At 34.9% G+C, this 16,750-nt stretch overlaps 1 protein-coding gene across 9 annotated transcripts in view; it reads left to right on the plus strand.

Moving 5' to 3' along the window:
- Positions 1-8,101: 8,101 nt before the first annotated feature.
- The window catches only part of SAB (HYPERSENSITIVE TO PI STARVATION 4), a 32,295-nt gene continuing 23,646 nt past the window's right edge, over positions 8,102-16,750 (plus strand). For 4 of the 9 annotated variants that reach the window (XR_016515574.1, XR_016515576.1, XR_016515575.1 and 1 more), the window contains exons 1-7: positions 8,152-8,749; positions 11,204-11,315; positions 11,515-11,775; positions 12,039-12,298; positions 13,540-13,762; positions 15,698-15,868; positions 15,967-16,044. Coding sequence is in view for 5 of the 9 variants with exons in the window: in XM_090295303.1 (XP_090151429.1) it covers positions 8,679-8,749; positions 11,204-11,315; positions 11,515-11,775; positions 12,039-12,298; positions 13,540-13,762; positions 15,698-15,868; positions 15,967-16,044 (1,176 nt within the window). In the remaining 4 variants the exon portion in view is untranslated. Of the gene's footprint in view, positions 8,750-11,203; positions 11,316-11,514; positions 11,776-12,038; positions 12,299-13,539; positions 13,763-15,322; positions 15,449-15,697; positions 15,869-15,966; positions 16,045-16,750 lie in introns of those variants that run through there. The other 5 variants (XM_068625038.1, XM_068625035.1, XM_068625037.2 and 2 more) reach the window with 5 other exon arrangements.

A 16,750-nucleotide genomic window follows, 5' to 3' on the forward strand; every position in this document is an offset into this window, starting at 1 on the left:
ATATCTGCAGGATTCTCCGTAGTGTGAATCTTCTGGAGAACAATCTCCTCTTCTTCGAGAATCTCACGCACAAAGTGATAGCGAACATCAATGTGCTTCGTCCGTGCATGAAAGACTTGATTCTTTGCTAAATGAATAGCACTCTGACTGTCAGAATATAACTCAAGTTGTTTCTGACCAACTCCCAAGTCTGTAAGCAACCCATGAAGCCAAATTGCTTCCTTCACAGCCTCTGTAATCGCCATATACTTTGCCTCTGTCGTAGACAAAGCCACCGTAGACTGCAAGGTAGACTTCCAACTAACTGGCGCTTTTGCTAAAGTGAACAAATAGCCAGTTATAGACCGTCGCTTATCCAAATCACATGCATAATCAAAATCACAATATCCAACTATGCATTGACCAAGTGATTCATCTTGCTCAAATGCCAATCCAACATCTAAGGTATTTTGGAGGTACCGTAGAATCCATCTCACAGCTTGCCAATGTCGCTTGCCCGGATTATGCATATACCTGCTAACAACACTCACAGCCTGTGAAATATCTGGTCTTGTACACACCATTGCATACATTAAGCTTCCAACTGCATTTGCATATGGGACTTTCGCCATGTATTCTCGTTCTTCATCAGTCGTCAGAGATAAACGACTACTCAATTTCAAATGAGGAGCAAGTGGAGTACTTACAGGTTTTGTATCTTCGTGTATACCAAAACGTTGTAGTACCTTCTGCAAATACTGCTTCTGTGACAACCAAAGTTTTCCCCTCTCCCTGTCTCTGTTTATCTCCATGCTGAGAATCTTCTTGGCTTCCCCCAAATCCTTCATCTCGAACTCTTTACTCAACTGAGCCTTTAACCTGTCAATCTCAACTTGGCTCTTTGCTGCAATCAACATATCATCAACATATAAGAGTAAGTAAATGTAGGAACCATCTTCAAGTCTACGCAAATACACACAGTGATCATATTTGCTTCTCTTGTACTTTTGATCCTTCATGAACTTATCAAATCGTTTGTACCACTCTCTCGGAGATTGTTTCAGTCCGTACAACGATTTGCTAAGTTTACAAACCCAATCTTCTTTACCATCAACCTTGTATCCTTCTGGTTGAGTCATATAGATTTCCTCCTTCAAATCACCGTGTAGGAACGCGGTCTTTACATCAAGTTGAGCAAGCTCCAAATTCAACTGTGCTACCAAGGCCAACAAAATTCGAATGGAGGAATGTTTAACAACTGGAGAAAATACCTCATTATAATCAATTCCCTCCCTCTGAGCAAAGCCTTTAGCAACCAACCTTGCCTTATAGCAAACATCTTCTTTATTAGGAAATCCTTCTTTCTTTGCAAATACCCATTTGCACCCAATTGCCTTTTTACCTTTTGGTAATTGTGCCAGCTTCCACGTCTTGTTCTTCTTCAAAGACTGCATCTCCTCTTCCATCGCACCTGCCCAATTACCACTCTTTGAACTCATAATGGCTTCTGGGTAAGTGGATGGAATGTCATCAACAACTGGAAGTGCATAGGCAACCATATCCATGAAACGAGCAGGCTTCTGAATATCTCGTCTCTGTCTTCTAACTGCAATTGGCGCTGATTGTTGTTGAGATTCTTGGGTAGGAACCTCTTCCTCATCTGACTCTTCTTCTGCCATAGGAGAGTCACTTGTGGTATTTTGTGTTGGGATCACCACTGTCGTCTCAAACTCCACCTGCTTCCGGGCACACTCCACCTGTTGTGGAGTACTATCAGCTCCTTTTGGATTTACCTTCTTTAACATGGAAGATTCATCAAAGGTAACATCTCTGCTGATAATCGTCTTCTTTGCCTCTAGACACCACAAATGGTATCCCTTCACTCCAGGACTAAAGCCCATGAAAAGAGCCTTCTTTGCCCGTGGATCCAACTTTGATTCAATCACATGATAATATGCAATAGAACCAACAACATGCAAAGAATCATAATCAGTTGTAGGTTTTCCAGACCATACCTCTAACGGGGTTTTGTCATCTATAGCAGATGATGGCAAACGATTGACGAGATGTTAAGCGTATGTCACATCCTCAGCCCAAAACTCTCTGCCTAACTCAACATTAGACAACATACAACGAACTTTCTCCACAAGTGTCTTGTTCATACGCTCTGACACCCCATTCTGCTGTGGTGTTTTTCTAACAGTGAAGTGTCGAACTATGCCACAATCTTGACATACCTTCAGGAACGGATCACTCTTGTATTCTCCTCCATTGTCTGTTCGGAGAACCTCAATCTTCCTTCCTGTCTGGTTTTCAACTTGAGCTTTCCTCTTAAGGAAAATTTCAAGCACATCACTTTTGTTCTTCATAGTAAACACCCAAACTCTCCTGGAAAAATCATCCACAAAAGTGACAAAATAATGCCTACCTCCGATTGACGGAGTCTTGGCAGGTCCCCACACATCTGAATGCACATAATCCAGAATACCCTTGGTATTGTGAATTGCAGTGCCAAACTTCACTCTTCGTTGTTTTCCCAGAACACAATGCTCACAAAATTCAAGTTTGCAAGCCTTCGTACCTTTCAACAATCCCTGCTTGGTAAGAATTTGCAAGGATTTCTCTCCAGCATGTCCCAACCTCATATGCCACAACTTCGTTGCCTCGTCATCCTTTTTAGTGCTAGAAGTTGTTGTCGCTATTGTCCCCACCACTGTACTACCTTGATAGTAATACAAATTGTTCTTCCTCACGCCTTTCAACATCACCAGTGCTCCTGAAGTTGCTTTAAGAATTCCATCTCGCATCGTCACAACTAGGCCTTTAGATTCTAAAGCCCCCAATGAGATGAAATTCTTCTTCAACTTTGGCACGTACTGTACATCCCGGAAAATTCTGGTGGATCCATCATGATTCCGCAACTTAATTGAACCTATCCCAGCTGTCTTACATGGATTATCATTACCCATGTAAACAACCCCACCATCGAGTTCTTGAAATTCAAAGAACCATTCCCGAATGGGACACATATGATAGGTACAACCTGAATCCAATATCCACTCATCTGGATACGATGATGCTGAAAGCGAGACAATTAAAGAGATATTTGATTCCACATCATTTGTGCAGTTTTGGACAGTCTTTCTTTCAGTGTCATTTCTCATGACAGAAAGCACACTCATCTTTGGCAACGGCTCGACCTTTAGACTTAGACCTCCCTCTTCTCCCCTTTGTCTGACTTTGCTGACGACCTCTTGCCACCAATGCTTCTTCTGATGTCGTTGATTTGGTTTTCATCTTATCTTGTTTTCTCAATTCATGACTATATAAAGCAGAACAACACAGCATTTAACAACACATTCTCCTTCCTGTGAAGGAGCATAGTCTCCAAATGTTCAAATTCATCAGGAAGAGATGATAACAACATCAAATCCAAATCCTCATCCTCAAACTTCACATCTAAATTCAACAAGTCTGCTACTAATTGATTAAACATAGTGATGTGTGCATTCATAGTAGTACCTTGTTGGTAGTCAAATCGGAACAACCTTTTCTTCATTAGGAGCTTGTTCTGACCACTCTTCTTCAGAAACTTGTCCTCCAATGCCTTCCACAGTTTATGTGCAGAAGTCTCATTTTTTACAGCATACTTCTGCTCTCTGGACAAGCAGGACCGAATAGTTTCGCATGCTAACCGGTTGATGATGCTCTAGTCTTTCTCCTCTACCTCTTCTGGTTTCTTTCCTTCAATAGCAATATCAAGACCCTGCTAAAAATGAGAGTCCAAGACCTCTCCTTGCCACATGCCAAAATGTCCAGTGCCATCAAATATTTCCACCGCCAATTTGAAAGTGGACACCGGGAACCTCGACCATGATGACGAGGAGCCTGACACTCCGGATACATCCTTCGCTTCTTCTTCTTGATTTGCCATTACAAACTCAAAATATAGTATTCAATATTACAAATAATTTCAAACAACCCAAGGGCGAACCTTCGGCTCTGATACCACTTGTTGGGAAAAACGGGTAATTTTCCCACTAAAACAGAACCCTAACAGAGCTAACGGAGTTCGGCCAATTTAGCCTAATCTCCGAGCACAGCAAAAACAACTCACTTTTATTATTATGGGAGAATATATTACAAATTGGGATATATAACAGTGAAGGAGAAGAGTTTAATTTATAACCCTCAAACCTCCTTCCCAAACAATGAACCCACCGATGTGGGACTTGGGATTAAGCCAAAATCAACATCAACAACCAAATTTTAATACCACTACCAAAATAACAATATAATTATTCAACTAAAAAAATAAAAAAAATAAACAACAACATAATTTTATTAAAGAAAAGAAAAATTACAACATCTATTTCTATAAACATGAGAAAAAGTAATAGTACTCTTTCTTCAAAATAACAAAACACAATTAGTGAGAGAACTTTTAAGAATGAACAATTTTCTCTCTCTTAATTTTTCTGTCATATACTAAAGGAGTATAAAAAAAAACGATTATAGCAAGTTTTCCTAAGAAATCATGGTGTTCATTTTATAATAAGAAGAAAAATTTCCATGAATCTCATAAAATACAAGTTTACTATATTATTTTAATAAATATAAATATAAATATATTACAAGTGAAAGGTAATCAAACCACCAAACAACATTAAAGAGACATGTTTCCATATATGTTTGTGAGTTGTTAATTAATTCCAAACATATAATATTGTATTTAAATATAATAAATATTTTATTTATTTATTTTTCATTTTAATTATGAAATTTAAATCAATGCGTTATCTTAAGAAAGAATAAATATACAAAAAATATTTTTAAAAATTTGATCAATTTTAATTTTTTAAAATATGTTTGATTATTATGTGAAGATTTGTCTCAAAGTTAAAAAGTTTTTTTAGGATCTTGTAGATAAGTCTTTTTTCAAGACTAAAGGACTATAACATATTTAAAAAATTTATCGTTCAAGACTAATTAAAAGACTCATATGAATAAATTGAACGATAAACTTTTAGGATCCCAAATAAATTGAAGACTATTTGTCTCATATGAATATAATTTTTTTATTACAATGAAGTGAGAATAAATATATAATATTAAAGCAAACATGAAAATCAATATAATAAATATTAACAGAAGTAACCGTACCAAATATTAATAGATGTATAAAAAAAAACGTACCAAATAATTATTAAATTTAAAAATAATAAATAAAACGTGACACATATTAGATTTTATCCATAAAAGATCTACAAGGCTAAAAAAATACCTAACTATAAATGCTTTAGCTAGAAAGATCCTTTTGTAATGAACTCATGTATTCATTAGCAAGTAAATGTAACTGTGAAAACTCGTTGAAAAGAAAAACGTAACCATGAGTTCCCAAATGAACTGGTTTATTAAAAAAATGTTATTTAATTTTGAAAGATCTATCTCGAGTATTTTTGGGAAAAAATTAAAAAAAAAGTGCAAATAATAATTATTTGTTTTTCAATATTTCTTAGATTAGACTTTGGCATTGATTTCATACTTTATTTTCTCTTCTTTAGCCCTCCAGTTTTTTTATTGAAATTTTTGTTCTACCCCTCCTTATTTTATTTGAAATTTTATTGGTTCTTTTATTTAAATAAGGTATAATTACATTTTTCTTCTCTATATTTAAGGTCAATATTTAATTTACTATTATAGTTCTTAAAAAAATTATTTGTCATTTTTTTTAAAAGTTTACAATTTGGTTATTTTTGTTAAATTTCCACATTAATTGGTGATGATGTGACACACAATAAGTCAAATTTATGTACAACTGCAGTCCACGTGTATCCCTTCTTTTCCCTCCATCCAATCAGAGCCTCCATCATTCCCCTTGTATCAACACTTCCATGTTTTTCTAGCATCTCTATCACGCCTTCCCAGTCCAATCTCAAGCATTGAGTTAAAATAATTTTCTACTATCTAACAATTTCTCTTCTACTCATTTATTTATCCAATTCTACTATTGTATATACTTTGAAAGCCACATGCGATACTGAGGGAACACCACCTGTCCCAAAACAGGGGAGAAGCTAGCAAACATAGAGTTGGTTCCCAACACATCTCTTAAGAGGCTCATCCAATAGTTTTGCGTCGACAACGACATTTCACTCAACAACCAATCTAACCGCAACATCGTCGCAGGTAGTCCCACAACGGCACACCGTGTAATTCTTGGCATAGTTCCTGACGCGGAGGCTGGTGTTCAGAATGCAATAACAAAGTAGAAGGCCGTGTACAAGATTCACACACTTGCTAGAACCAATATTTCAATAGGGCTTGTTTGATTGAAGTGGGAACAATGCCTCCTATACTAGAACAAAAAACCCTAAAATTAAGGAAAGGGAAAACACCCTAACGGTGGAATGGAGGTCCTGACGGTCCAAAACAAAAGCGGTGATGGTGAAGAGTGGAGTGGAGGGAAGAAGAAAAAACCCTGAAATTTGGTGTTTACATGTAAAGTCAACGACATTGTATGCTAAATCATCATTGGTTAATGCTGTTTGTGAAGAAGATTTAACATAAATGACCAATTTTTTTTTTTTTTTTAAACCTTGAGACCAAATTGATTTTTTTAAAAATCACTATAGTAAATTGAATATTAACTTTAAATGTAATGACGAAAAATGTAATTATATTTAAAATAAAATTATCAAAACTAAAAATATATAGATTAAGAACAAGTCATTTCCAATTTTAACATATATTTACACTATTTATTGTTAAATTGTAAAATAAAAGAAATATACAATTTAACTTAAAATAAGACCATACTTTCCTATGTATTTTAAAACAAATAATATTATGTTATAAAAAAATATTTATTAAATAATTTGATTATTATCATATACTCAACAGAGAAATATATTTAAGAAAACGAAATACTAAGTCAGGTCCAAATAATTTAAAGCATAACCCGGACTAAAAACTTATTAGTTTATTTTCAAATTCTAGACATGTTAGGACTAAATTAAGAGTAAATTGAATACGGATGTATCTTGTCAATTATTTTAATAATCAATTATATAAAGAGTCAATTTTCTTGTTACATTAATTTCAATCATAATAAAAATATTTGTTTTCTCAATAAGTATGTCTAAAAAAAGTTATTTTATGGTCAAATTCTCCTTACACCTCCATAACTTCTTCCATTATTTTTTTAATTTTAACAATATCTCTTTAAATATAGTGGTTGGTGAATGATATTTTCTTTATATATTTTTAAGTGATAGTAATTATTTGTAATAGTTATTGTTAAATGTTAATGATAAAGATAAATTTTATGATATTTTTATTGATAGTGATTATATTTTTATTCGTTTAATTTTTATTTTTTGAAAATCATAAAATCTAGAAAAAACTAATCAAATGCATAAATATAATCAAAACTAAAAAAATATATTTCTCCAATAGAAAACGTAAAATACAATAAATTTTCTCATAAATCCTTTCACGTTCTAAGTAAAAAAAATGAGAATACAAATTCAAAAAATTGAGATTATACTTCATTTAAAAATTAAAATCAATTTTTTCTAAAATAAAATCATTATTTTTTAAATTAAAATCAATTTTTTACCATTATTAGGAAGATTATGAAGATTCGGGAGAGGTACGGAGTTGGAGGAATAATTTCCCTTTTATTTGATGCAATAAAGAATTTAGATTTTACATAATAAAAATAACATGTAAAGGAGCTGATAAGAAAAAAAAAAAATTGTGAAGAGGCATCGCATCGTGCTCAGTTAGTGGCCCAATGAAATGAAATCGAAAGTATTATTTTTATTTGGTGCATTAATGCTTTTGCGAGATGCATCGCATAATTGTCAGGAAGTGGCCCAATTAAATGAAAAAAAAAATTAAAATTTGACAAAATTGTAATTCAGTTGGTTAAAGATAGAAGTTGGAAGTTATGAAATAAAAAATGCACTCTGAATGGGTACTTGTTTGTGGTAGAGCAGGAAGCACTTAAAAACAGCGTCGTAGCGTGGCCCTGGACCTAGAATTTAATGACAATTATTAGTGGGAAGGAAATTTTTTGATAAAAAAGTAAAATACTGACATAGTAGTACTAAGTAGTAGGAAGTGGGAGAAGTGACATAAAGATACCTTGAACCACTAAACTACAGTAGAGAGATCCTGAGGAAAGTGCGCGGGCAATGAAAGAAGCCTAAGCGAGTAACCGCCATGACCAAACGGAGCGTTGAAAAGAATTCTCCCTTTGCTTTCGTTTTACATTTACCAGAGAGCCAAGCCACGTCACAGTTTCGCTGTTATAAATGGTTTCATCCTCTCCTGCACCCGCGCCACACCCGATCACTCCCCCCACTTTCTTTCTCTCACTAACCCCAGCCAACCCAACCCAACTCGCCTTGGATCACCGAGAATCTCACGGATCGGATCTGAGCAATCAACTATAAAGCATCACTCAGCAACGCTTCCGATCACGACGCTCTCAACCACCAAACCCCTCATCACTCCCTTTTCCGCCTCTAGGGTTCTTCACTTCTCACTTCTTCCTTTTCTCCCTTCTTCTTATCGCCTCCTCTCCGATGGAATCTCGCGACAGAACCGCCATCGTGTTTCTGCTCGCCGAATTCCGAGAGTTCGATTGAAATCAAGCCGTTTTCCTCGAACCACTCCTTCCCCCTTCCAGAATGGCGGCTTCTCCTGTCAATTTCCTCTTCGGATTCTTGCTACTCTCGATTACATTGTGGCTCCTCTTCATGTAAGTTCTTCAATTCTTTTTCTCTCGAATTTAGTGCACTCGCCAATTTCAGTTTCGTATGTTCGCTTGCTGATGTATTACTTGGAGTAGAGAAAAACGTGTTTTAAACTACTTGCCCGACACTTGAAATGGTTGCTGATGATTTAGAAGGCCTGTTTGCCTGTTGAAAGTGTTGTTGTATCTATTGTTCGGAGTATTTACTGAAGACAGTTGGTGTAGTAAGAGGCTACGCAACTGGTTAGGTGTATAGTCAAAGGGGGAAAGTGCTTTAGTATTACTAGTACATCACTCTTTTTCGATGGTTATGAAGGATTTAAGTAATCTGGTAACCAAGTTTTGGAGAAATGTAGGGCACATAGTATTTTCTTTGTCTAAGGGGAGGAAGTTACTACTGCCTTTGGAAATTTTGAACAATTATATGGACACGGTGAAAGTAGAATATATGATTTGACATTGAAATTTTGAGATTTTTGTTATCAATATATCTCATTAGGTTCAATGAAGAGCAAGCTGTTGGACTAACAGACAATTACTTTTGGAAACTAGGATGTTTGGGAAGTAATGAAAAATATACTTAATGAATTTATCTTAAGAGTGTCAAGAAATGACTCCTTTGGTCCTTTAATTCTTCTGGATCTCTCGCCTGCATGTCTGTTTACCCCACTGTTTGGAACCTATCTAGTAAAATTGTTGTTCTAAATGTAGCCTTGTTTTCAAAGGTCAAAGTTCCCTCCAAAGTAAAATTTTTATTTGGACTTGTAGTTTTTAATCGCATTGAAAAAAACTCTGAAGCTGGTTTGCTGGACAGACTTTGCATCCCATTTGAATGGTCAACACTGAGAATAGAGATGATTAGCATTAAGAAATAGTTACCTACTAAATCATAGAATTATAAGAACATATAGCACAAACAGTACGAGAAGTGCTTTTGACCTTGCTATGATATCACTCTAAATAACTTAGCAAATTCGGACAACTTAATGAAAAGGGGAATTGCAGTGCTCAAGGATTCCACTTCTGTGGAGTTTGGAGAGAATTATGTCTTTAACATAACCTTGTTAGCGGAGAGGTTGTTTCTGTAGCTAGATGGATCACACAATGCCTTCAACTTTCTTAAAGATCAAAGTTTTAGTGATATTATTTACCATGGGATCTCTTCTGACCAATTCCTCTAGTGTCCCTTTTCATCTCCCTCACCTCCTTTTAACCAGATTAAAAACCATACAATTTACTCTTCTCATTGGTACTTTCAGGGGGCATTCTTTTTATCTGAACCACCTTAATTGGTTTTGTATCATCTTTTCCTCAATCAGCACACTAATTTCTTATTTATGCAATCTTTTTGCATCACGTCTATTTTTGTATGACCACACATCCATTTTAACATCCTTATTTTGCCACTTTGTCCTTTTTTTTCTTGTTGCCTCTATTCACTTCCATCGAGTACAGCCAGATAAATAACACAGTGGTAAAACTTGCTATCAAGTTTGATAGGTATTTTGCACAGATAACTTCCTATGCCTTTCTCCATTTTAGCCACCCCTCGTAATCCTATTTCTGACATTCTCATTAATTCCCCTCATCTTTTGTAGTTTTGCCCCCATATCTTTCAACTCAGAAACCTTTGGTATTACCCTCCCCCATTTTTACTTTCACATCAGATTCATCTTGTCTCTTGCTTAAACTACAATGCATATATTTTGCCATATTCTCACGACTAAAACCCTTTGATTCCAAAGTCTATATTCAAAGTTGAGAGTTAAGTGCTTTCCTTGATTCCTCAACCAAAATTATATCATTCACAAAAAGCAAGCAATTATACTTAAAATTGAAGTAAAAGAACCAAAATCCTTAGTTTTCATTCAGCTTTCATTGTGCAGTTTATGTTTTAAAAAACATCCTATTTTTGATAGCTTTAGAAAAAAAACAATGATGCTTTATTTGAATGTAAACATGTCTATTATTATTTTTGGGAGTGTCTATTGCCATTAGTTTTGATCTAAAATATTATTGTTTTGTTCCTCCTTGTTCGTCACACAAATAGTTAGACAAATTATATATAGTTAACTGAATTGGAGTGGCGGTAAGCTCTCATATTCTTATATGATGACGATCTAGACAAATTGAAATGTGATCACATGTTTATATTTTTTGGTGTGTGGCGGTGTTGACTATCCTGCTGTTCTGCCGTTGAGGTAAGACAACTCAATAGGGGTGATGATCCCTGTGGAGATGTCATGGAGGAATACCCAAACTCTTATGATCAAATTATATCACATTGACTTTTTTTTGGCCAAGTTGCCATCAATTTTTTGCTTTATCCCTAGTGCAATTGATGATTACATACTATTGTGTTTTAAGATTGAGTATTGTGTTGCCTGTACTTTTGTATTCTCTTCTACAAATAATTATTTGGAGACTTTGAACCACCACGTTCATGTATTTTTGTTACAGATTTGCCTCTGGGTTGGTGGCTTGGATTTTGAGCCGAATTTTGGGAGCATCTGTTGGATTTCGTGTTGGTGGATGGAAATGTTTAAGGGACGTGGTAGTGAAGTTTAAAAAGGTTTGTCTTTGCCTTTACTCACTGCCTTATTTGGTTTTTGGAATTTTGAAGGGCATTGGGGGACTGGGGGGATATTTGACTACAGTTCTAGAGAGTAGAGAGAGTAAAATGTAGTCTGTGCTTGGAATTTGTTATGATTATTTCGATTATCAGATCCTTGTTTATTGTGATATAATCTGTTGATTTTTAATATGTACAGGGTGCTGTTGAATCTGTTTCTGTTGGTGAAATTAAACTCAGCTTACGCCAGTCCCTTGTTAAACTTGGTGTGGGTTTCATGTCTCGGGATCCCAAGCTACAAGTGTTAATATGTGACCTAGAAGTTGTTTTGAGGCCTCCAGACAAAACCCCTGGGAAGAAGAAAACTAGGAAATCCCGTGCTTCAGGCAGGGGGAAGTGGATGATTGTGGGAAATATTGCAAGATATTTGTCAGTTTGTGTGACTGATCTGGTTCTGAAGGTGTTCATCTTCATAAAATTGTATTGTTCTGCTTGTATGGTGAAACACGTGCTGAATTTTAATTTCATAAACTTTGTAGTAGTAGTACATGCAAAGCACATAATATATTTAAAAATAGACCATAAAATGTAATGATTATTATATTTATAAATAAAATAAGTTTCAGACTGTCTAATTTCAGGTTTAAACTTGACTTTTGTTGTTTCCATTTGAATCTTATTATAACCTTTTTGTTCACTGGGAATCTCTGTTGAACATTGCAGACTCCAAAATCTACTGTTGAGATCAAGGAATTGAATCTAGATATATCTAAAGATGGTGGATCAAAGTCAAATTTATTAGTTAGACTGCATATATTACCTATTTTTGTTCACATTGGTGAGCCACGGGTCAGCTGTGACCTTAATTTAAGTGTTGGAGGATGTAGTTCTTCTGGCCAGGCATCCATTACGGCTATAGAAAGGTCTTCAGCTCCTTTTTTCTGCGAAATGTTCTTTGTCTCGTGTGAATTTGATCATGATAGGTATATCTCTTCTCTATTCATTTTTGGAATATTAATCTTGTTGTCTGAATGTTGGTTGGGCAGGTAGTAGTTGTTTGTTAGATGATCTATAAGCTGTCTGGCATGTAATCCGTATAGTTGGAACACAATAGGTGTTTTAAAGTGATAAGGAGATTTTAATATATGTTGAAACTTAGTTATGCTCTAAAATAACAGAACAAGACATTTAGGATGTGTTTTGCCCCTTATTTTAAAAGATGTTTAAAAGTTAAAGCTCAAAACAAGAATTTTAAAAATGAAGCAGAAGCGGGGCTTGGGGAGGCTACAACTCCTGAAAATGCAAGAAGATATGCAAAATAACATGCCTATCTGATTGTGCAAAGTTAGGCACCAAGGCTCAACTGAAAAGTAAGTCAATAATGTGATGGAAAGGAGGTGAAAGCCCCTCAGAAACTGAAGTGATGTCATAGTAAAAATGACCAGATGACTATGCAACAAACATAGGGTGGGTGAAGGGACGCATGGTAGACGGGGTGGGTGGCAGTAAGGTGAGGCAAGGGGTTGTTGTTGTTGGAATCATCCTTGGGGAGAGCTGGAGAAAGAAGTGCAGCAAGGTTCTGATGGTAGTGTAGGCCTTGCATCACTGCGTTTCATTGTTCATTGTATAACCGGTCCCAAAACAGTAATGAGAAGCTTTGTTGTAGCTTTATTCTAAAGTCCTATTACCTGACCTTTTTTTAGAAAACTGTTTTTCCCTTTTATTCTCTAAAAACTAAGCTGCCTAACTTTTTAAGGGATTTCCAGAAAAAAATCTGTGGCAGTTTCTCTTAAGGAGAACAGTAGCCCAGAAAAAACTGGGCCAAACACAACCTTAATTTGACAAATATTGCAGGGTAGAAATCATATATCAAAATGCCAAGTCATGTGTCAATTTTTTGGTTTGTTTCAAAGCTTTGTTGGCGTTCCATCTGTATATAAAAAATTTCTTAAATATTGGTTTTATCAAATGGAACTTCCTTCTTTATATATATATATATATATATATATATATATATTTGTATCTGCTCATATGTGGAGGGGATTCTTCTACATCTAGTGCTTGGTTTGCTGTGTCAAGTTATTCACTAAACTTGTTCTTTGTACCTTGTACTGTCTTATTAGTCTAAGATTAAGTTGGATTCTGCCCTTATTTTTTTGATTTGTTGTTTCTTTCGTCATATAAATTCTACAATTAGTTTTGTCTTTCTTCTTTTTTGACACAGGGAAGTGGGTATAGTTATTAAGAGTATGGACATTTCTAGTGGAGAGGTCAACGTGAATTTGAATGAAGAGTTGCTTTTGAAGGGAAAGAGTTCATCAGAGTTCTCTTCTGGATCTGACAGTAAAGTAGTGTCACATGCTGATTCTGTGAGTGCAAAAGGGCCATCAAAGAAGATGCAAACACTTGTGGCTTTCTCCAAGTACAGCTCTATGTTTCCTGAAAAGGTTTTTAATTTAACCTACTTCTTGTCTGTTTCTAACCATCACTTTTATATATTACTGAGGGAGAAATAGAAGACAAATGCAAGGGATAAGTAATCCGCACAAACAAACAACTAAGCACTGCAAAGCATATATAAAAAACTGGAAGTACATCAATACAATAACTAGTTTAAACAATTTTCTACATTGCCATTCGTTTTCATTTTCTAAGAGAAATCATTTGTCTTGGCGGGACATCAAAAGTTTGCTACTATCTTTAGGATATGTATCACTTTGTGTATATTGCTTGTATCTATTTCTTGTATCTCTTCTTTCTTAGGACATGTATCACATTTACCAGTAATGTATGGCCTAATTAAAGTATGTAATTTAAGTCTGTTTTTTACGGTTAAGCAAGGTCCAAACCCAACTTTTAATACGGTATCAAAGATTATCTTAGTAATTGTTGTTGGGCCCTTTTGACCACTCAATTTTATTGGATTATCCACAGATTTAGTCACAAAAACTTCACACTTAAGATGTAGTCTTTGACATGAGGAGTGTGTATTTGAGATTTTACATTGACTAAAAATATGACCAAATTAAAGTGTGTAAGTGTGCAATCCTTATCTTATAAGGTAGTTTGTAAAGTTGAGTTAGACCTAAATTTTAATATGATGAAATTTGTCTTTTAGTTTCTCTTGATGTTCCCTAGAAACAAAAATCTCTTAGGTGATGTTCCCTTGACAGTTTTGATATTTTGTTATTCTCTGAAAAAATATTTGCGAAACCTCTTTTCTCTTTAAGAACAAGTTGCGGCCAGAAAATGTACTAGAGAATCTTTAAAACCAATAAAAGTAATGTATTTCTGATAATATTGAAATAATTGGCAGCTTTTCTCAAATCTGTAGGTTTAACCCTTAGGCTTTTCAATTTTCTTTCTATCATTTGCCTTCTTATTCTTGATTTCTTTAGAGCGTATTCATCTAGAACATTTTGCCTAGACATTGTTTTATTTCTCTGTTTCTCTAATATGGTCCACTGACGTACAGGCCTGGAAGCTAGTTTAGCACTTTCAGGACTAGTATCTGCTGTTTTTTTTGATAAATAATTTCTTGTCGTGTCTAGGAGATCAATAGAACAGATAAAGTTTTGTACTTCTGTCTTTCTCTTCTCTAATGTTTTCTTGTCTTGTGAACTAAAAAATGTATTGGTGGCAACTTTATTCCGTATGACCTTTTAGTGCATTGATTTTCCTTAGTTCAATGTAGTTGAATTTCCCCACCCCCATCAAACTATCATTGTTGTCTAATGGTTTCCTATTTATCCTTTTTATTTGTTATGTGTTAGTGTGTTACTAATGCTGAATGTTGTATGTTTTTCTTGTGTTGTGGAGAATATTGGTCTACCTAATCAGAAGGATGTATTATATGATCAGTTATTGTTTTTGGTTGATTGTGTGGTGTAATGATGCGTCTTTGTGCAGCTTTCCCCAACTTTATGCTCTTAAATGTGGTGCTTTGGTTATGGGTTTCCTTGCTGTGGATAGTTCTAGTTTTTCAGGCAACTTTCATTTTTTTTCAGAAATATGAAGGGTAGAGAAACTGCATAAGTTATGATCTTGTTGCTTCAAAGTCTTGATTCTGTTACTGTTTATGGCTTGCTGGACACTAGAATTTGGCTTTTGGGCAAAATGTGGTTCCTTCACTTGTAAGTTTCTCTGCGTATGTGTTCCAGTGTTTGTGTTCTTGGTGAATTTTGGCTTCCTTTGAGTACATTTTCTTCAGAAATCTGGGTCCCATTGAAATTGAAAGTGTTTATACACTTTATAATGTTTAAATTGATGACCAATTTTGCTTATATTTGCTGGTTTGATCTATTAAAAGTAGTTTTGAAAATGGCTTTAATTTTTTTTTAATTGTTTTAATGTCAACTGTGTAAGTATATTTTTATTGATAGGTCAGCTTCAACCTTCCAAAGCTGGATGTGAGTTTTGTGCATCGTGAACATGATCTTTTCATTGAAAACAACATCATGGGCATCCAATTGAAAAGCACCAAATCACGATCTACAGAGGATCTTGGGGAGAGTACACGCCTTGATTTCCAACTGGAGTTTAGTGAAATTCATGTATGGAGTCTGTTGATTTTGGCAAAGCTCGTGATATGATTCTTATTTTTCACTGTTTTGTTTCTTGCTGACAAGTTTTCTTTTGCTTGTTTTTAAAGCTTCTGAGAGAAGCAGGTTCTTCCATCCTGGAGATATTGAAGGTGGATTTGACCTCTTTTGTATATATCCCAGTACAGGTAAGTGGTTTGCAGTCCATGTACTTTAGCTTTTGCATCTTTGTAAAACTGTACTTTGGTTTGCTCCACCTGGTAAAATGTACTCAAATTGAATAATAAAAAAAAGATTTGTAAACTTACACATACACATATGTGTGTTTGCAAGGAATTTATTGCAAAGCTAACTGGCTGTTGGGAAGTCTTGCCATATTTACTTCAAGAGATTTCATGATGCAATGTCTAGTTGTATGCTTGAGATTATCGTGCAAACAAATACATCTTGTTAAATTTTTTGCTTTAAGTTATGTATAAGTGGCCAGATGTGAATGTCTGATAATAAGATGGAGAAATTGCTGATACATACTTGGACTCTTAGAAAACTCGCCTATGCTTTACAGAAAAGTGTTACCTCTTTTTTCTATACGAAAGACAAATAAATTAGCACTGGACTTTATGAATTATGATTGTGGTATGACATACTTTGTCGTACTTGTACTAATAATTAGGTAAAGTACTGGTGTCATTAGTAGGACCCTAAATCCGCAGACAATTGCCCTAACATTCTCCTAGAAGGACTTGAAAAATAAATATATAAATAAATTGTTTTTTAGAAGTGAAGAAAAGAATGTAGTTGCCTAAAAGGAAACAAAATTTTCAAGAAAACAGGCAACGGAATTTTTCTGGGTATATTAAAAACTGTAATTTTATCTGTGGTCACCCCTCCCAC

The sequence above is a fragment of the Phaseolus vulgaris genome, chromosome 9 (genome assembly GCF_051622355.1).
Source record: "Phaseolus vulgaris cultivar YP4 chromosome 9, ASM5162235v1, whole genome shotgun sequence".
Taxonomy (NCBI): domain Eukaryota; kingdom Viridiplantae; phylum Streptophyta; class Magnoliopsida; order Fabales; family Fabaceae; genus Phaseolus; species Phaseolus vulgaris.